A 22,656-nucleotide genomic window follows, 5' to 3' on the forward strand; every position below is an offset into this window, starting at 1 on the left:
GGGTGAGATAATAATCTCATAGTTGTTTTATTTTGGTCACTCATTCAAAAGTAGATCTTCCAGGGGACACACTTTCTCTAACATTTGCCATTGAAAATAGAACTTTATTTACTAATGTTTATTTTCTTTTACTAGGGTTGTTTTGACTCTTAATAATGGGTGTATTTTTAACAAAGGAAAGGGAATGCAATTTTTGGTTGAGTTCAATATAGCCAGTTAAGATAAAAAGGTCACTATTATGGCAGACTGTCACATTCTTAGCCATTTTGCGTATATGTTCTTGTTAAATATAAATTTTCTGTATTTTATAGTCACAAGCAATGAGCAGCACTGCTGATCTGTTGGACAAAGTTTTAAAAGCAATTGAAGAAAATATTACCACTGAAAATAGCTGCTCTCTTCTTATGGCTCTGGACACATTACTGAACTCTGAAAATACAAAAGAAATGGTACTGGATACAATAAGAGTCACAAAAATATGCATTATTTGAGTTGTTTTGAGGTTTTTAAATATATTGCATAGAAATGCTCAGGATCATGAAGCTAATAGAGGGATACATGAGTCTTATGCTGTTTTATGCATGCTTGAAATTTTTCTTAGCACAAAATTCTCATAATTCCATTTACCACAGAATGAACTCATTATGAAAGTTAAGAATTTGGTAGTTGGGCTTGTGTATTATAAATGTATTTTGCTACTTAGCAATAGTAATGATCATAGCATTACTAATATTCTTACCTTGTCACTATCTTAAATTTTCTGAATATGATATTTATATTTTAAAACATAACTCATTAGTCTTTTTATAATATATTCTTAGTTCCTTTTATAATTTTCACTAAAAATATATTTTAACATGGTATTGACTGGGAAAAGGTAAAATTAAAAGATTACTCATTATGTACAGTTAATCAAAAGTAATTAATAAGATGGTTGCAGATTGTTGGCATATTTTATTTAACAAGAATGATTCAAATATTTCATTAAATTTATTGCTATTCTATAGAGTATTTGACCTTGTAAAGTCATAGTTGATTTCAAAATGGCTAAATGGCACTGGTGATTTAAAATAGCATTTGATTGAAAAGAGAAAATTTAGGTTCATGTTTGACTATAAAATTATGTTGGTGAAGCAGAAGCATTCATAAATAACACACAACCAGTGATCTTAAAATCTAAGTGATGACATCATTGATCTAGCTTAGGAGTAAGTAGATTCTGAAAGGAATAATGACTGGTTGCTATGACAATGTGGCTCTCACCAGCTGCTGATTTGTTGCCTGAACACAGGGCTTTACGTGCAAGATCCAGGCTCTGCGTGATAAGCTGTGGGTCTTCCTGGTACAGTCTTTCTATGCCGTTCGTCACACAGAAAGCTGGAAGCTGATGAGCACAGATGATCAACAGAAAATCCAAGGAGGTATGTTAGCCTTGAGATGTTGTTATTCTTCTATTATGATTTTTGTGACAACAGTTATTTTGAGAATATCTAGTAAAAGGTCATGTCAACATTTATGTGTTTCTTTTAAGTAAAATAGGTTGCTAAATGAATCTAGTAATAGTATGTTTAGGCAGTTTTAAGAAATCAAGATTTTTTTTTTCTGTTTCACAACAGAAATTTTCTGTATTTTATAATGAAACTCATTTCTGGATATATATCTCAAATTTTATGCTATTTCAGTATTGGAAAAATTCTCCAGCCTAATTTGCTTAAAAGCATTCATATAAAGAGATTAGAAGTATAAGAAATAGAATACACATAGAACAGTTTACCAAATAGACTCTCTCTCCCTCTTGAAACTACATTTTTGCGGTAAAGCTTTTCTACCATTTGCCTGAGCTGCTATTTCTTGTGAATTCTGCCTAGATTAGATTGATTTATTTCACAATCGATTGGTTCAGTGATATGCTGTGTGCTCTTGCAGAGTGTTCCTCAGGAACTGCACAGTGGTCTCTGACATTTAATATGTACTATTTGAAACATTACCATTAAATAAAAGATGTATGTTGCCCAGCAGTATCTCTGCTTCCAAAATATTAAGACACAGTTTTGAGGGTGGGAAATTGAAAATGGCTTCATGACTGTTTTTGTGGCAAAGCAGATATCTTAGGAAAAATTATTGGCAGATTCAGCAAGGAGACTTTAAGAAATATTTTAAGTGAGAACGCTATATTTTATGAAGTTTATGGTTTTGTATTATTAAACCATGATATTGATCGAACATAGATAATGTTAAATTCTTTGTAATGTAGTCAAAAGACTATATTCTCTGTCTTGCTTTATGAGTGAACATTGCATGATAGTATAGCTAGATGTGAACTAATGAGTACTTCTCAAAGAAATTCTTTTTTTAAAAAAACAACTAGTATCTTGAAAAGGATTTGGAAAATTTTCCTTATAATTATTTCTAGCTGGTAGTTAGATTACTGTCTATTACAAAATCTAAAATGTAAAGAAATCAGATTGTAATTTTTAGTGTATCAGTTCACCACTTCTGATTGGTAACAAACTTTGTTTTCTCTATTTTTTATGGATTTCAAAGTTAAGAAGGGCATCAAGCAATGTCATTTTTATTCTTCAAAGTATATTTCAAATTAAAATGAATGTAAATACACAGACATACACGTGCACTTATAAAGCAGTATGTTACATACTAGTAGCCCAATTCTCAAGAAAACATCCCAATCTATTACAGTATGAAGTATAATAATTTCTTAGTCTTAAATGAGTTAAATAATAATGAGCTATAACTTATGTATAATTACTTCATATAACTGCTCTAAGTTGGTTTTGTTAGAATAGTCTTGTGTTTTTATTAAGATACTAGTCTTTGGGAGAAATTTGGTATTAATTTACCCTTGTATATTATCGTACAAAGTCATTTATGTTTTGTGAATCAGTCCTAATAATGCCATTTCCAGGATTCTGCCTTGCCAGCAGAACTTTCATAAAGAGATGCTAGAAATTGCATAATAAGAATCACAGAAAATTTAATAATATGCTTTAATACAAGTCAGATAACCTAAAGGTTCTAAAGAAATATATACATTTCTTCAGAATATATTTTAAAGTACTATATGAATTTCCTTCAAAAAGAAGAAATACAAGAACTAGATTTATAGCTCTTATGCTATTATTCATGTATATTTTCCTTATGTCATTCAAATTCTTATATAAAGAACATCAGAATGAGTTCCCAAATAATTTCCATTTAAATACAACCTAAAAAATTTATTTTTGTAAAATACTAAGAAACTAATGTGTGCTTGGGGATTGTTTTTTGCTTTATTTTCAATAAAACATTTTCCCCTTCTTACTAGGACATTGAAAACCAGAAAATATCTGTAGCTAATTTCAGCAAAGTATTTTTAGAAGTTTTGAGATTAGTATGTTTGTATAGTTAATAATTTGTAAAATACTACATCTATCACCATGTAGAAATTTTTTTAATTTGAAAAACTAACCGAAACCAATTATCCATAATATTTTACATGTGGAAATATTCTATTTTTGTATACATGTGTGAATTATCTTCGTGAAGGAGCACATTTATTCATTTTAATAACACAAAATCCTTAGAGAGCAGATAATGAGACTTAAAAGGTCTCTTTTGGGAAAAAAAAGAATTCCTAAAATATATTAGAGAACTATTCATTTGTAATAAGTTGACTTCATCTTTTTAAAGTTATTTTCATACACAGGTACCTTTTTTCCCCCCAGTAGTGTGCTCCCTTCCCTTTGTCTGTGTAATGTTGATGATGAAAATAATGCTTCCTGTGAAAGTAAATTACTATTTCTTTCTACAGCTGCATTTGACAAAGGTGATGATCGAAGACTAGGCAAAAAGCCTGTATTCACTAGTTCTCAGGTAAACATTCAAAAGGTGCCAAATAAAGTAGATTTTATTATTTTTTATTTGAGAATAGCTCTTTTTAATTAACATTTTTATCATTCATACATTGTATTTCATGCATGTACACTGTATTTTATATAATCTTGAGAATAAGTTCTGAAAACAATTTAGTATTTCATTGATTAAAGTTGTTTATTAATGAAGATGATTGTCTCTTTTTTAATCAAGTGAGCATTTTATAAATTTCTGAGTGCTGTGAATTTTTATATCCAGCTGGCACAGGAAGTGAAATATTTTCTACCTTTTTCATTTCCTTGAAAACTCTTTTGGCAGCTAACATACTGGAGCTATTCCATTGGATCACAAATTATCTAGAATTCTACACCCAATTCAATGTCCACTTTTCTAATTAACCTACTTCTTGCAAAGGTTTAGCTGTTCCAATTTTTCTCTGTATTTAAGTTAATTGTTTTTCATCTAGAAAAGGCAGTACTAAGAGTACTTCCACTCCCACACTCTAGAAGTTACTTTGCATATTTGCTATAACCTGAAATGCATTTCCTCTTTCAGAAGTGTTTTTAGTGATAGAATTCCAAGTTCATTTGCAGATGCTCACTTAATGAGTAACGTTTGATACCTAAAACTAAACCAACCTAGGCCATGAATTAGAAAGCTATGCCTGGTGTATGTGCCAGGCTGCTAACACAAGGGTTGGTTGGTCAAATTCACAAGCCTTTCTAAGGGAGAAGAATGGGCACCATTCTTCTGTAAAGAACCAATGAAGAGTTGTAGCCGTCAGAATTGACTCATTGGTAGTGGATTTGCTTTGGTGTTTAGTCCACGTATTATAATAGAGACATACTTTGAAAGATATAGTTGGAATGCAAAGAACACACTGCCCTTGCAAAATGAGTTAATGAATTTTTTGCCCCTCATCAGCTATTAGCTCAGAACCCAGAAAACTCCAGGCATAAACTGAGAGCTTTTAAGGCTTAAGGTAGGGGTAGAGTTCTAGTTGTGGATGAGAAGCAGTGGGACACTGTAAGTTTTTGCCACTAAACTCCTAAGATTTGCCCAACTAATATTCAACAATACTTGTTCTAACATTTCTTGTTGTGTACCACTAAGTCATAACCAACCTGTAGCTGACTCTCCAGTGGGTTTTCAGAGGCAGTAAATCACATGGGTGGAAATTGTCATCTTTCACCCACACTGCCATTTGCATTGGCAGTATGCTGCAATCATGAAGGTTTGAATCCACTATCTCCGCCACAAGAGAAGGATGGGCAGTCTCCTCCTGTGTGATTACTGCCTCTAAAAAACCTGCTGGAGGGTCAGCTATGGGTCATTTACAACTTGCCAGCACACAACAACAATTAACAACATATAGGGGTCAGCTGTTTTTCAGAGAAAAGAAGATTCTGTATCCCACTTTCCAGGGGCTGTGTAGTCTAGTTACATAGTAAAGAGTTGCACTGCCGACTCATAGGTGCCTTGGTTTGAATCCATCAGCAGCTCCTAGAGAGAAAGATGGACAAATGTCCTCCTTTGTCTATATAGCCTCTGAATACCCACAGCTAAGGGCCAGTTATTGATATAACAAGAAGTTTAGTTGAATTTTGAGAAACGCTGCATGTTATAGTGTCTCCTGAAACTAATAGTATGCTTTAGCACTTAAAAAGCTCTGATAAGCAGTACAATAAAGAACACCATATATATTCTGCTCTACCCAGATCTTCCCCACATTTTATAAACATAAAGCATGATTACCCTCCCCCCCACCTTTATTGTATAGTTCTAATAATTATACTTTAGGAAATACTAATTGATCTCTAGCTACTGGCCTTTCTGCCTTCCTTTTTCCTTTTCTGCTAACTGTTATCAGGTTACTAGATAGATACTAACATAGCTTACAGCAAAAATGTCTAGTTTAGTACCATTGCTTATAGCAAGTGGGACTAAATGAAAATTTTTTCTTTTCTGGGCTTACATTTTTTGTTTGTTAGTCTCATAGCCCTTTCTTTATCCTTATTATGTTGAGGTTGTCCAGGGGTTTGTATTATTAACAACAATAAGAAGGAAACAAAAGAGTAGATTTTCATTCCTACTCAAAAATTCATTGCTGTCAAGTTGGAATCAATGTATAGCTGAGCCTCCAGGTGGGCTTCTGAGACTATAAATCACAGGAGAATGCTTATCTTTCTCCTGAGAAGCTGCTGGTGTATTTCAACTACCAGTGAAGCTCATTCTTTGAATTAGCCATGAAACTCCCTACACACTACACATAGCATCAGAAGAGCTGGGGTCAAATCATGTCTGTCCCTTTGTTATCTGTAATTCATCCTGGACAAGACACCTAAATCACATAAATATTAGTTTGATTATCTATAAAATAGAATTATAACACTGGGAAAGATCGTTATGAAGGTGTAATAACATGTACAATTATCCTGGTATGAATAAGTACTCAGTAAATATGCATGAATAAATGCATTTTCCAAAGAGAGATATGTGCTCTTCCAGACATAGGAGAAAATGCAATAAGAAAGAGAAAAAAGAGTTAAGGGTAATGGTACTGAAATACTTATGGATAAAATTCTATGTCTGTAATTTGTTTAAAAATAAAATGAGATAAATATGAAACACAATTATTGGCCATGAGTTGAAATTGTAAAAACTGTATAGTTTGCATTTTGGTATTTATTATTCCATTACTTCTTCTTCTGATTGTGTTTACATTTTTCTAAAATGTTTAAAAAGGAAGTTACTAAAATGGTAAAAATGTTACCATCTGAAAGAATGCCTAAGAGACAGGCTTTTGAAGGCAGCTATTTTCTTCTTTGTTTTTGTCAGTAACCTGTAGTGACTTCCCAGGAGGAGGCTGTGGCATATAAGGAATATATGCAAACTTTAGATATTAAATCAGGCACTGGCTATGTATGTGGTATGTTAATGTGAATTTTCTAAAGAAATTTAGTTAACAAATACATGGTATAGATTTTAGCCATAGCAGGATACTTAAATATAGATAGATTAAAAGATAAAGTCAGAATCATTCATTTTTAAGAGTGAGAAATAGATTCCAAAGACGTCGTCAGCCTGGGTTTACATATTGACAGTTTGGTCCTTTTTTTGAACTATATTTGATTGAGAAAACAGAAAATGAAGGCCAAAGCCCACTTGAATTTTGTAAATGTTACACAGATGAAGACAGCACAGGGTCTGCGCTAACCTCTAAAATCCCATACAGCTTTGCAAAGGGCAGGAGAGGGAGGGAGCGAGGGGAGGTATTTACATAAAGAATGTCTTAATATAAGTCTTAAAAATATATTCTTAAATCTTTACCAGCCTTCTGTGTTGTTGTACCCTTTTATGTGAAGGTTGGCTCTAAGCAAGATGATGTAGTTGCGTTTGTCTTCAGTGCCCTACTATTTTTCCTTTTTTTAATCTAACCCTTTCCTTCATTTCCTTCAGACAATTAGTACTATGCTACTAAGCCACACTTTTCAGATATAATATATTATGTTCCACAGGAGTGTTTTGTTTTTAATGAAGACTCTGGTAATTAAACAATTCTACCCAGAAGGATAAAATATTTAATGATAAAATCTCTGGAATTAATCAGGAATTCAACTGTGGTAGAGTTGAAGAGACAATTTTTGGTAATAAAAAAAATCATAATGCCTGTCAAGTAAGAGCGATCTCATAGATTTGTAAGGTTTAAATGAGATGATATGTAACAAGGGTTTAAAAGCCTTCAAACACTACTGGACATTATTATCATTCTCCAAATGCAATTGACTTCTTTAGGTATTAATCTCTATCATTACTTTGTAAATATAGATAACTCTTAAGTAAACATTTTAAGCTGTATTTCATATTTTATTAAAGTGAAACAGGCTAAATTCCCCTGTAAAGACCACTTCACTCAGGTAACCCTCAATCATAACATGAATTTTGCTAATTTTTTCCTCTTTGTAACACTAGGTTATTTAAACATTTTATATCAAAGGCCTAAAAATGGTCAGTAATTCCTAAAAAACTCTAGTCAAGTTACAAATTGGTTTTGTTTTGTTTTTTTTTTTCCTTTTCTATAGCAAAGGAGACAAGCATCTGAGTCCTGTGTTACAAAAAACAATTCTTGCAGGGAAAATAACAAGAAGGAGTGTTGGAGTTATCCTTCTACTCATCGAAAGATGAAATCTGATGGATTAGGTGCTTCTGGACATTCATCAAGTACTAACAGAAATACTATAAATAAAACTTTGAAGCACAATGATTTAAAGGAAAAGAGTGGTACAAAAATAGCATCTACAATTACAAAAGACTTGAAAACTGGGGGAAAAAATGTTTCTGGGAAGGCCAGAGCCGTAATTAGGCCCAAACCAGAAAACAGTGCTGCTAATGCAAAGTCTGAAAACATGTCTCCTAGACAAGTTGTGGAAGGGGCAGCCGCAGCATTTGACCCAAGGAATTCTTTAAATGGAAAAGGAGTGAAAAGTCAGAAAGGACAGATTGCAGGTGCCAGACCCAAGGTCCTCTCTGGAAGCTTAAATGCACATGCTAAAGCAAAGCCCTTGAAGAAAATAACAGGGATAGAGTCTCCAGTCCTTAGCATCACAGGACTTTCCAGCAAATCTACCAATTCAAGTATGGAGTTACTGATTTCTGCTTGCTCTCTTGATGAACCAAAAGAAAATGGATCAATAGAAGAAAAGCCATCAGATAATAAACTGTCTTTTTGTGACTCCCAAGGACAGACAGTGAAAACTAACGTGCAGAGTGTCAGCACTAACACTGTAGGTGGGTTTTAACACTATAATTTTTAATAGCTGCTGGTAACTAAAGTTCATAGAAAATGAATCTGTATGGAATTTTTTTTAAATGCACAGAGTATTTACTTCATGCTTACCAAGGAAAAGAATTCTCCTCATTTGAACATTTAACTTTTTAAATAAAATTTTATTTTGTGATTTTAATGAAAGTTTACAAAGAAGTTAGATTTTCATTCACTCTTTGTTGGACATTTTACCCCCTTTCCCTCCCTCCCCTCCTTTTCTCTTTTCTATTTTTAATATTCATTCATTGTTCCACAATTACTTAACTCTCCCATTCCCCAGTCCTTTTTGCATTTAATTTTGTTACATTGCCTGATCAATGAATTTATATATTTAATATGTTCTATCTTGTGACTTATTTTTTTCTTAAATTTATACCAGTAAAATCTCGACCTGTTTCAAGGGTTACCAATGGAACTACCAATAAAAAAAGCATTCATGAACAAGAAATCAACATGGACAACAGGTAGGTGAACCTTCAGTGTTTTACCTCTATGTTAGCTTTCTCTGGAAAAAAATATATATCCTAACTTTTGCTAAAATTTTTAAAAGTCTTCTGTATTTTTTCTTCTGTAAAAATAAAAATGTATTTTAAAAACTTTTCTTTTGAAAAATAATGTCTTTGGAGAGCACTGGTGGCCTAGTGGCAAGAAGCTGCACTACAATCCCAAAGACATACTCAAATCCGCCAGTTGCTCATTGGGGGAAAAGATAAGGCCTCTCCTCCCTGTGATTAACTACCTCGGAAAACTCGACGGAGGGTCAGCCTTGGGTCAGTCCCCACTCGAGGGCACGCAACAACAGCAACAACGACAATGTAGATTTATATTAAAAAAAGTTAAAATACCCTAAATTACCCTTGTGGTGCTTGATTATTTCTTTCTCAAACTTGATTTCTAAATTTATAAACCTAAAGACTTACGTCGGGAGCACTGATGGCCTAATCCATAATTGTTTGCACTGCTAACCCAGAGGCCATGCCTCTCTGGAGTTTTGAATCCACCAGCGGCTTTGTGGGAGAAAGATGGGGAATTCCCCCTGTGCCATTTACAGCCTCAAAACCCACTGGAATGTCAGCTGTGAGTTGGTTCTGACTCGATGGCAGTGAAGACTTATGCACTCATAATATTTCTGCTTTCAGAAAATTCATTTTTTTCTTTTGAGAAAAAAAAATGTTTATGTATGGGCCTTTGATTGGGATTTTCAATGTAATATTGAATATAAATCCATTTTCTTAGTGGGTTAAAGAAGGGTCTTGGCAAAGGACCTAGTGATCCAGTACCACAGGCAATTCTGAAGAAAAGAGGAAATGGCAGTGGATCTGCTACAGCTCAGCACAGGACAAAGACCACCTCGTCTAATCTTGCTAAAAACCAAGGTAAAAATTAAATAACACTGGATATCATGAATATAGCATGCTTAAATTGAGTTTTAAAAAGTCTGATTTGAAGCTTCAGTAGTAAGAAAACAAAATCTAATTTGGTTCTCCTAATTTTAGATTTCATAATATAGAAGATTTTTTTTAAAACAGCAAATTTAAGAATCTCAATTCTGACTTAAGAGGTTTTGAACTAAAAGTTTTTAAAAAGCAACTCACCAGGAGGCAAGTGTTTCTGAACATTTCTCATCCTCTTGCAGAGGGAATGGTTTACATGTTCAGTAATTTTTTATTCCCCTATTCAATCTTGGCTGCCACCAACAGGCAGACAGAAAGCGCAAAGAACTTTATTATTGCATCTGTGATGGAAACTCAAAAGCAGACAGGAACTAGATGCATTAGAAATAAGATTTTATATTAATTTTCAGACAAATATTTTGGTGTTGGTAGACTGAGTTTGATTGTTTTTATTCTCTTGAAAGTGATTGTAGTGTCCAATTTGAGAGAGTCATTAGCTCCTTTTCATTTCTGGCTTTTTCATTTTTATTTATCATGCCTGTTCTTGGTTTCATTGACCACAGGAATTTGCAAAGCTAACACTAAAGAGCTTTTTATTTTAAAAGAAAGAAAGAAAGATAATGGCGGTGTTCTCTAGAAAACTATAATAAGGAGGGGGAATTTTCCCCCAACAGCTATACCATTCCTATTGTTCTATTATGTTTTAAGAGTGAAAAAATGTACTGATCAGATTATATATTACTAAACACAAATTTATTCAGAGCATTCATATATGTAAGTGCAGTTTTTGAAATCCTATAAACAAAGTTTTAGTTGGACTAGGAAAACCTAAAAGTCTGTTAAAAATAAGACAGAAGGCAATTGAGCTAAAAATTAAGCATTTAAATATTGTAATTATCGTGAGATTTGAATGCCAAAATATCATGTCTAGTACTTTAATGTAAACAAGTAGAATCTCAAAATTAATCCTCTTTCCCTCAGTCATCAGTTTCTGTTCCCTCTGCACATCTAAGTTGTCCTTAATGAAAGCACTCAGGGTACACAAGTTAAGAACACAGGCACTAATGGAAAACTTGGTTCTGAATCCACCCAGGGGTATTGAGGGCATGACAATCTGCTCCCATAAATGTTACAGCTAAGAAAACTCTATGGAGTAGATCTACTCTATAGCATGGGTTCAGTATGAGTTGGAATTGCTTCGATGGAACCTGCAGCAACCTTAATGAGCTACAATAACAGTGAACTTATTACCAAAAATAATTTCATTTTCTTTATTATTAGATTTAAAAACTATAACTGTTTAATTTTTATTTTCTTACTGTGATTTTAACAAAAGTTTACAGAAAAGTTGGATTTTCATTCATTCATTGTTGCACATTTTCCTTCCTTACCTTGTCTTCTCCCTCTCCCAGTTCACTGTTTTTTTAAACATTCATTGTTGCACAATTTCTTCCATCCGCTCCTCCACTCCTCCAGTCCACTTTGCAGTGCACCTCTTATTCTGGACTGTTATTATACAAATAATGCTTAATCATACTCCTCTTAAGTTCTTTCCTTCATCTGTTGCAATGCAGTGTTCATCATATATCCCCTCTTTTCCTAGTTTGTACCTAAGTCCCTGTGAAAGTTTGGCTTTATAACAGTGGTGTTAAACAGTACTTGTCCTTTTATGACTGAGATATTTCACTAAGCATAATGTCCTCCAAGGTCACCCATGTTGTATAATGTTTTATGAGTTCCTTGTTTTTCAGTGTTGCGTAGTATTCCAATGCATGAATACACCATAGTTTTTCTGTCCATTTGTTGATAGGCACTTGGGTTACTTTCATTTCTTTGCTTTTGTGAAAAATGCAGCAATAATCATGGGTGTACATATATATGTTTGGGTGACAGCTCTGGTTTCTTTAGGTATATCCCAAGTAGTGGAATTTCTGGGAATGGTGTTTCTATTTCCAACTTTTTGAGAAAGCACCAGACGACCTTCCATGGCATTGAACCATTTTACACTCCCACCAGCAGTGAATCCATTCTCTCAACAACCTTGCCAGCATTTGTTGTTTGTGGCCCTGTTGAATTTTGCTATTGTTGCTGGGGTGAGATGATATTTCAAAGTTATTTTGGTTAAAATCTCTCTTATAGCTAGGGATTCTGAACATTTCTTCATGTCTTTGTTTACCATCTGTATGTCTTCGTTGGTGGTCTACTTATATCCTGTACCCATTTTGTGATTGAGTTGTAGTCTTTTTTTTTTTTTGGTTGAGGTTCTGTAGTATTCCACAAATTTTAAATATGAGTCCCTTATCAGACATGTCATTACCAAATATTTTCCCAGACTGTGGCTTTCCTTTTTACCCTGTTCAAGAAGGTTTTTTATGTGCTTAGATACTTGATTCTTAGATCTCATTTATGTGCCATTCCGACCTCCAATTTGACGGTACACAATAATTTAAACAAAACAAAACAAAAAGGTCTCACTCATCTATTTTATTCTCTCCTGGTTTTAGGTTTTTTCATGATGCTTAGAAGACTGTTCATCCTGTGGATTAGGACTTGTAGAGTTCTTCCAAGCTTTTCTCTGATGAATTTTATAGTCTTTGGTTTTACTTCTAGGTCTCTGACCTGTCTTGAGTTGGTTTTTGCTCATAGTGTGAGGTGTGGATCTTGCTTGAGTTTTCTACAGACGGTTTTCCAATTCACCAACATCATTTGTTAAAGAGGCTGTCATTTCCCCACTTAACTTATTTCATCTCCTTGTCAAAAAGCAATTGCCCATAGGTCGATGGGCTGATTTCTGAGTTTTCAATTGTATGACATTGATCTATATGTCTGTCACTAAACCAGTCCCATGCTGTCTTGACCACCATGGCTGTGTAGTAGGATTTGAGATCAAGGAGTGAGATGCCTCCTACCTTGTTCCTCTTTTTCAGGAGTGCTTTACTTACTCAGGCTGTCTTTCCATTCCAGATAAAATTGGAAATTGCCTTTTCCATCTCATTGAAGAATGGAATTGGTATGTTTATTGGGATTGCTTTGAACTTGTAGATTGCCTTCAGTAGAATTGTTATTTACATGATATCAAGTCTTCCTATCCACGAGCATGGTATATTCTTTCATTTCTCCAGGTCTCTCTTTATTTCTTAAAGTAACAAACAGATCCATCTTGGAGAGGATTAAACCAAGCTGCTCCTTGGAGGCAAGGATTCTGGGGCTTCGTCTGACATACTTTGGACATGTTGCCAGGAGGGACGGGTCCTTGGAGAGGGACATCATGCTTGGGAGGGTGGAGGGATGGCGCAGGAGGGGAAGACGCTCTATGAGATGGATTGATTCAGTCACTGGGGTAATCGGGATGGGTGTGTCAGAGGCGGTGCGGTTGGCGCAGGATAGAGCAGGGTTTAGAGCTGTTGTGCATAGGGTCGCTATGAGTCGGAAACGACTCGATGGCACATAACAACAACAATGTTTTGTAATTTTCTTTGTAAAAGTCTTTTGTGTTTCTAGTTAGATTTACTACCAAGTATTTAATCTTGTGACTAGCTGTTGTGATGGGTATTTGTTTTCTTAGCTCCATTTCTCTTTGTCCCTGTAGAGAAGTCCAATTGATTTTTATATGTTGATCTTATATCCTATTACTCTGCTGAATTGATCACCTATGTCCAGTAGAGAAGAAGACCCTTCTTTCTTTTTTGGGATAGGAAAATCAATCTTTTTAAACCCCATGTATTTATGTAAATTCAGTTCTGGCAAGGGTCCTTACTTAAGGAAGAGAGATCCTGTAAAAAGACCAGGACTTTTTACTAGGACTTAGTAAATAATTTTTATTAGGACTTTGGAATGCTGTTGTTTTTGTTCAGTACTGTCAGATCCAGTACAGCTCATAGTCACCATATGAACAACAGATCTGTACCCTTTCCTATCCTGTGTCATCCTTATCTCTGATATACTTGATCCCATTGCTGCAGCCACTGTTGTCAATCCATCTCATTCAGAGGTTTTCTCTCTTTCACTGATCTTTCCAATCAGGATGTCCTTTGCCAAGACATAGCTTCTCCTGACAATACACCCCAGTTGTGTAAGAAGAAGCATTACCATCCTTGCCTCCAAGGAGTACTTTGACTGTACTTTCTCCAAGATATATGTATTTGTTCTTTTGGCAGTCCATGGAACACTCAGCACTATTCTCTCTTTTTCAACACCACAACTCAAAGGCATCAGTCTTTTTTCTTTCATCCTTATGCATTGTCCAGCTCTCACATGTGTAGTATGTGATGGAAAAGACCATGGCTTGAATCAGTCACACTTTAGTCTTTAAGCTGATATAATTGTTTTTCAGTATTTTGGAGACGTCCCTGATAGCAGACTTTCTCAGTGCAATAAATCTTTGGATTTCTTGACTGCTGGTACTGATAGTGTCAGTTGTCGATCTGAGCAAAATTAAATCATTGACAACTTCAATTTTTCTGTATGTATTATGGTGTTGCCTACTGGCCCAGTAGTGCAGTCTTTGTTTTGTTGTTTATTTATTTGCTTGCTTTGCATTGTTTTATCAGTCTTTGTTTTCTTGATGTTGACATGTAATCCATATTTATGGCTGTAGTCTTGGATCTTCTGCAACAAGTATTTCAAGTCCTCCTCACTTTCAGGAAGCAAGGTTGTGTCATCTGCATTATGCAGGCTGTTGATGAGTTTTCCTGTGATCTTGATACCATAGATTCCAGCTTCTCAAATTATTTCTTTGGCATACAGATTGAAAAGGTATAGAGAGAGGATACAGCCCTTACACACATGCCTTTCTTGATGTAAGCCATGCAGCATGCAGTGTTCCCTTGTTTGTTCATACAGAAGCTTCTTGGTATAGGTATATATTTTGTATAAGCACAATTAAGTGTTCTGAATTATCATTCTTCACAGTATTAGCCATAGTTTGTTATTATCCACACAGTCAAATGCTTTTGCATAGTCAATGAAATATAAATTTCTATCCTTTTGGTATTCTTTGCTTTCAGCCAAGATCCATCAGACATTAGCAGTGATATCATTGTGCCACGACATCTTCTAAACCCAGCTTGAACTTCTAGGAGCTCTCTGTTGATGTCTTATTCTAGTTTTTTTAGATGATCTTCAGCAATGTTTTGCTTGCATGTGTTACTCCTAATGACATTGTTCCATAATTTCCACATTCTTTTGGATCAACTTTCTTGAAAATGGGAACCAATATGGATCTCTTCCAGTCAGTTGTCCAAGTAGCTGTCTTCCAGATTTCCTGGCGCACGCTGGTGAGCACATCCAGGGCTGCATCTTTTAGTCGAAACATGTCAGTTGATATCACATTGATTCCTGGGACCTTATTTTTTTACAATACCTTGAATTTCTTCCCTCACCACCATTGGTTCCCAACCATATGCTACTTCCAGAAATACTTCCTTGTAGATCATTTTGGTACATTGACTCTGTGTATTCCTTCTATCTTCTTCTTCTTCTTCTTTTTTTTATGGTAAATAAGCCAGTATAGAATACATCCCTGGTGTACACCCTTCCCAGTTTTGAACCATGCAGTGTTTCCTTGTTCTGACTACACATTCAGGGCAGCATCTGTTAGTTGAAATACATCAATTGGTATACCATCAATTCCTGGAGCCTTCTTTTTTGCCAGTTCCTTCAAAGCAGCTTGATCTTCTTCCTTCATCACCATAGGCTCTTGCTCATATGATTTTTCATGAAATTCTTCTGTGCCCACCAATTCCTTTTGGTACAGTGACTCTGTATACTCTTTCTGTCTTCTTTTACTACTTCCTGGATTATTTACTATTTTGCCCAAAACATCCTTAAGTATAGCAGCTCGAGGTTTGAATTTGTTCTTCAATTCCTTAAGCTTAAGAAGTGCTGAGCGAGTTCAGGTGTTTTGACAGATTATCTGGAATGCAGGGCGGTATGAAGAGAAATGTGGCATCAGGATTGGTGGAATATTCATCAACAATCAGTGTTACACAGCTGACAGAACCCCGCTTGCTGAAACTGAGGAGGACCTGAAGCACTTGCTTCCAGGACGGCTACAGAAGGTCAAGGATGGCAGCTTTCAATATGGATTGAGGCTCAATAGCCAGAAGACAAAGATTTTCACCACTGGGCCAACTGGCAGCATCACACTGGATGGTGAAGAGACTGAGATTAACAGCTTTAGTTTGCTTGGCACCACCATCTACATTCTTGGCACCAGCAGCCAGGAAATTAAAAGATGTATCATGATGGGAAAGTCTGCTATTAGAGACTTTTTCAAAGTACTGAAGAGCAGTGGTGTCACTCTGAAGACTAAGGTGCATCTGATACAGGCCATAATCTTTGCAGTCACTTGCTATGCGTCGGAGATTTGGACAGTGACTAGGGAGGATAGAAGGAGAATTGATGCCTTTCAGCTGTGGTGTTTGAGAAGAGTATTGAATGTACCACGGACTGCTAAGAAAACAAACAGGTTCATCCAGGAGAGGGTGAAACCAGGCTGCTCCTTGGAGATAAAGATTCTGAAGCTTCGTCTGACACATTTCGGATGTGTTGCAAGGAGGGACCAGTCCTTGGAGAAAGATGTCATGCTTGGGAGGGTGGAGGAACAGCGCAGGAGAGGAAGACCCTGGATGAGATGGATTGATTTAGTGACTGGGGTAATGGAGGTAGGTGTGTTGGAGACAGTGAGATTGGCACAGGATAGAGCAGGTTTTCAGGCTGTTGTACATAGGGTTGCTATGAGTCGCAGATGACTCGACAACACATAACAACAAGCCAGTATAAAATAAAAATTTTATTTAAAAAAATCATGTTTGAGAGAGAAAGAAAAAATGAAAGAAATTTACAACTTCTTCCCAAGGACACATACTCACTGTTTTACAGTCCATTCCAACTCCAAGAAACCCTGGAAGACAAAGTAGAAGTACCTCCATCTTCTTTTGCTGTTTCCTGGATAATTATCAAGATTTTGCCATTTCTCAGTATTGTAACTGGAGGCTTGAATTTATTTTTCCGCTCTTTCAGCTTGAGAAATGCTGAGCAAGTTCTTTCCTTTTTATTTCCTGTCTTCAGCTCTTTGCACCTTCTATTATAATACTTTGCTTTGTTTTCTTGAGCTTCCCTTTGAAATCTTCTATTTGTCTCTTTTACTTCACCATTTCTTCCTTTGTTTTGACTTCTTAACACACTCATGCAATTTTCAGAATCTCTTCTAACATCCACTTCGGTCTTTTCTTTCTTCTTTGTCTTTGTAAGGACTTTTGCTTTCTTCAAGGATTACATCTTTGATATTAATCATCCACAGATCTTCTGGTCTCCAGTCATTAGTGTTCAGTGCTTCAAACCTATTCTTGAGATGTTTTTAAATTCAGATGGGCTAGTCTCAAAGCCTTACTTGGTTCTTGCAGACTTGCTTTCATTTTCTTCAACTTCAGTTTTGCGTGCTGTTGAGTTGTCTACAACTCATAGTAACAATATGAACAGTGACTCTTTACCTTTCCGCATACTGAGTCAACCTCATGTCTCTGGCATCCCTGACCCCATTATCACACTGTCAGTCTGTCTCATCCAGGGTCTTTATCTCCTCTGCTGACCCTCCGCTTTTATAAGCATGATGTCCTTCTCTAAGGACTGGTTCCTCCGGAGGACAGCATGCTCAAAGTATGTGAAATGCAATTTCAAACTTCAGTTAGTCCCATATGGATTTTAGTAAAAAATTTTTCCTTTTTAAAACTTTATCACATCCCAACCTATTGTCTTCAAGTCAATTTTGCCTCATAAAAACCCTGTAAAATAGAGTAGAACTGATCAATGGGATTTCCAGGTGTATAATCTTTATAGAAGCAGATTGCGATATTTCTCCTGCTGAGCTTTTGTAAGCTTTTTTTAACAGTCCAGCACTTAACCACTGCACCACAATCACTCTTTATTATCTTTTCATTAAACTCTAATCTATGATTATTCATTTGATCATAGAGATCTTACTGTCATTAATTTATTAATTTTTACTTTTTCTTAAGTAATTTAAAAGCAAATACTAAATTTAAAATTTGGAGTGTATATTGTTATCTTTAAACTTTCTTTTTTAGGGTCTCAAGGAGAGTCACCAAATTCTCTAAAATCTTCAGTCTCTTCAAGGCAGTCTGAAGACAGTGTGATGAAGTCAGACCGCAGTGCAGTTACAGATAAACAAATACCGAAGAAAAAATCTGCCAAGCAGGACCACACAACTTTGTCTAAGGCTAATGGAAAAATGGTGGCAATGCCTAAAAGCCTAATGCAGTCAAAGAAAGGAGAAACTTTGAATACTAAAGATGCAAAACAGAAAATGCTTCCAGGACAGGTTACTTTGAAGACTCAGTCCTCTCAAAAACCTGTGAAAAGTGACTCATCAACCAAAAACAGTATGCATCATGATACACATGATAAGGGTAGTGCTTCTGAACAGAAGTTTCATGCACCTCTAAATAAGTTTACACCTGAAGTCAGTGGTACAGAAGCAACCCACCCTTCATGCACACCTGGCCCACAAAAGCCATTTAACAATAAAGAAAAAGATAAAGTGGTCATGGAAGGCAAAAATATTTCAAACCCGGATAAATCAGTAAATCATACACTGGAATCAAAACAGATTTGTTCAGATAAAAATGAAGCCAAATTACCTAATCACAAAGCAGAAGATAATTGCCATGCTACTAAAATACATTATCATTTTGATGAAAGTGATAGCATGGATATAAAATGTCATAACACTATTGTCCTAAAACCCAAGATTTCAAATCCCAATGAAAACTCCTTGAACTCTAATCTAACTTGTAATTTAGAGACAACAAATAAAGAACAAACCTCTTTAACATCAGACCGGGAGAACCAAATGGAGAGAAAAGATCAAAGCCAAAATTCATCTATTATATGTGTGAAAGATGTTTTACCTTCTGTTCCTGAAAGGACAAATAAAACTTTAAATTCTGTTCAAGATGACAGAAAATGCAATATTCATGTAGAAGGATTGGCAATTCCTAGTCACTTGTCTGATGACTCTGCTACATATAAAGACAAATGTGCAGATTCAGATGTTTCCTCTAAATGTTTTTCAGGACAAATATTGAGGAAAAATTCTCCTAAAGAAATGGAAACCATAGAAACTCCAGAGAGCCATGAAACTCTAGAAGTGCCATTCATGGGGCCTTGGAGTTTGAGTACCAGCATTCTGCATCAGAGAGAGAGTCCTGAATCTGATACTGGCAGTGCTACCACATCCTCTGATGACATAAAGCCCCGATCTGAAGACTATGATGCTGGAGGGTCTCAAGATGATGACGGGTCCAATGACAGAGGCATTTCTAAGTGTGGCACTATGGTGTGCCATGATTTTCTTGGAAGAAGTAGCAGTGATACGAGTACTCCTGAAGAATTAAAAATATATGACAGTAATCTAAGAATTGAAGTTAAAATGAAAAAGCAAAATAGTAGTGACCTTTTCCAAGTTAATTCTACAAGTGATGATGAGATTCCTAGGAAAAGGGCAGAGGTTTGGTCTCGTTCTACAGTGGTCCACCCCAGGGAGAAAGAAAATGCTCTGAGAGGCAGTATTCAGTGTGCTCAGGAAATAGATCAAATTTCTTCTTCAGCAGATGAAACAGAAGATGAAAGGTCTGAAGCAGAAATTCTTGCAGAAAGCTTCTCTACATCTAACCAAACTCCTCAGCAGTTTCAGGGAATAATTAATTTAGCTTTTGAAGATGCAACAGATAATGAAAGTCATGGATTTTCATTAACTAAAAAATTTAAAAGATCAGTTTTACTTTCAGTAGATGAATGTGAAGAGATAGGATCTGATGAAGGGGAAGTTCACACACCCTTGCAGCTTTCAATAGACTCTCTTTCACCATCTGATGTCTTTGATGGCATTTCTCATGAACATCATGGAAGGAACTGCTATTCTAGTAACTTGAAAGAAAGTGAAAATTGCAATTTAGAATGTAAACCAGATAAAGGCAATAGTTTATATAAAAGTCAAAACACTTTCTTGGGTCCTAGTAGCATTTATTCTTCAAGAAAAGATCAACAGAGTACCATTGCCTCAGGAAAAAATCTCGGCTTCAATGTTCTGTCCAAAGGAGGCAGAACACTGCTTTCAGAAGAATCAAAAGTAAACAGGGGAGGTGATGCAAATAATGACTTTGAGCAACATAGCAAATTTCTAGACAGTGATACAAAAAATCAAGAAAGACCATGCCATTTGGAGCTTCATCAAAAAGAACCCAATTCTGACATACCAAAGAACAACTCTACAAAATCTATAGACTCCTATCAGAGCCAAGTTCTGCCTCAGGAAGGTCAAGTGAAAGAGAGCCATCCCACAGCTACTGAAAAAGCCAATATTGCTTTACCTGCAGGTAATGTACAGAAATAGAAATTCTAAATCCATAAGAAAATGATTTTATAGAATTTTGAAGTTGTATCTAGCCCTGAATCATATATTTTAGGCAGGTTGGGTAATTTCTTAAGCAGCAGGTTCAAATTTTAAATGAAAAATTACATTTCTTAAGAATATGGAAATTAACTAAATGTTGTTCTTTATTGTTCACTTAAAAGCTGGGTGAAGATTTAATACCTAGTAAAAAAATTTTGGTTGTCTATGAAACAAAGCTAATCTAAAAGATTTTACGTGAAGGAATTTTTAAGACTACTTAGTTTGCTATTTAGTTTTTGTCTAACATAGAAATTCTTGACTATTAGAAATTTTATTATTCATTGAATATGATTTAGGAACTATGCTAGTATATGTCTAAGAGGGCTGTGCAATAACTATGGGAATATGGAACTAAAAGCACTGAACTATTTTAACAGCTAAATTAACTTAAAATTTATATACATTTTACAATGATTGAGACTTTCAGGAGCACTATAATTATATTCTAAAATTTTCAAGTTAAAATGAGAAATGTCATTAAAGAGATTATATTTAGGAACAGTGGTTATCTGTTAAAAATCCCAGGCATATTGCATGTGTTTTGATGATTTCCTGTCTAATTGTTTCATGTGTTTGTCTTCCTTATTGCAGTAACTTGAAACAAATACCCAAATTTAAAATATACAATAGTGGCTGATAGTGATCGATAGTCCCTGTTCAGCAAAATAAAAGAGAATAGGGAGATCTCCACAAGTTGTACTTTTCATTTTTTTTGTCCTTGCCTGCATCCTCCTTTGCATGTGCAATATTCGGATAAGCCTTTAGACAAAATGTATTTATTCTTCCTTTTGAAAATGACTTACTTTAAAAGTCACCATAAAATAACTGCACCTTTTCCCCTTTTAAGTTTATATTCTAGTGAATTTTATATATGTGTGCATTCTGTGTTTCTGTTTAAATGATTTATGTTGTTTTCTGTATCACAAGTTTTCAAGTTAAAATATGGAGAATTGTTAGATGCCAATATGATTTTGCTGCTAAAAATACCCTTGAGTTGATTTTTTTGTTTTCTTACATAGAAAAAGAATTGACTTAAGAATCTCATCAGTTTTGTATAAATGTTATTTTCCCCATTCTATGTTTTTTTGAATTATCACTGTTCTGTTGTGTTGATATTGGTCTACAGAACTCTGAGGGGTAACAACATGTGCAATTTTTACATTGTGTAGTATTATGAATTATTTCAGGAGACATAGATGATTGTGACACTGTGGCACAAACCTGCATGTATGATCATCGGCCTTCAAAAGCCCTCTCTCCAATATATGAGATGGATGTAATAGAAGCTTTCGAACAGAAAGTGGAGTCAAAATCACACTTTATGAACATAGATTTTGAAGATAGCCAGCACTTTGCAAAACAGGATTGGACACTACTAAAGCAGCTGCTCTCGGAAGAGGATTCAAACTTGAATATTACAAGTTCTGTTCCTGAAGATTTAAATTTAGCACAGTATCTAATTAATCAGACATTACTTTTAGCACGAGACAGCTCAAAACCTCAGGGTAAAGCACATGTTGACACTTTGAACAGATGGAGTGAGATTACATCTCCACTGGATGATTCCTCCGCAAGCATTACCATGGCGAGTTTTTCCTCTGAAGATTGTTCACCCCAAGGGGAATGGACAATTCTGGAACTGGAAACTCAGCATTAAGAGTATTAACTTTTTTGGAAAATTTTAAACTATGCCACCTTTTTATTTTTTTGATGCTTATATATATAACATTAGCCAGACACAGACTATCCTTAATCTTGAAGGAGTCTTTCCAGTTATAGTTTATTTATTAATATGATATCACACATAGCAAAAATGTTTTTTACATTTTTGAGCATGTTTTCTATATTGCTAGAGAAATTCGAAGACTTGTAAGGAAATCCTAGCTTCAGTCCTTCTTTCCTGATGTGAATGCACTTTACTTTTTGCACTGCATATAGTAACAATTTAACAGTAAGAATTTACATGCCTGTGTCAGTTTATGTAGTGTAAATCTATGAATGACATTCATACTCAGGTTGGTGTGATTGAGGCTAATAGCTGAGCTTTAGGGGAAAAGAAGTCTCACTTTCCCAACAATTCAGGTTCAAAATAC

General features: G+C 35.1%; 1 protein-coding gene across 1 annotated transcript; it reads left to right on the forward strand.

Annotated features, from left to right (window-relative positions):
- Nucleotides 1–320: 320 nt before the first annotated feature.
- KIAA1107 (KIAA1107 ortholog) lies at nt 321–22,220 on the forward strand. Its single transcript, XM_006882402.1, has 8 exons — nt 321–449; nt 1,292–1,421; nt 3,809–3,870; nt 7,953–8,658; nt 9,075–9,159; nt 9,932–10,071; nt 18,177–20,486; nt 21,751–22,220. Exons 1-8 carry the CDS (start codon nt 321–323, stop codon nt 22,218–22,220), a joined length of 4,032 nt encoding a protein of 1,343 aa, XP_006882464.1.
- Nucleotides 22,221–22,656: the final 436 nt, after the last annotated feature.

This window comes from Elephantulus edwardii, unplaced genomic scaffold (assembly GCF_000299155.1).
Source record: "Elephantulus edwardii isolate Elephantulus edwardi_28Jun2011 unplaced genomic scaffold, EleEdw1.0 scaffold00020, whole genome shotgun sequence".
Classification (NCBI taxonomy): Eukaryota; Metazoa; Chordata; class Mammalia; order Macroscelidea; family Macroscelididae; genus Elephantulus; species Elephantulus edwardii.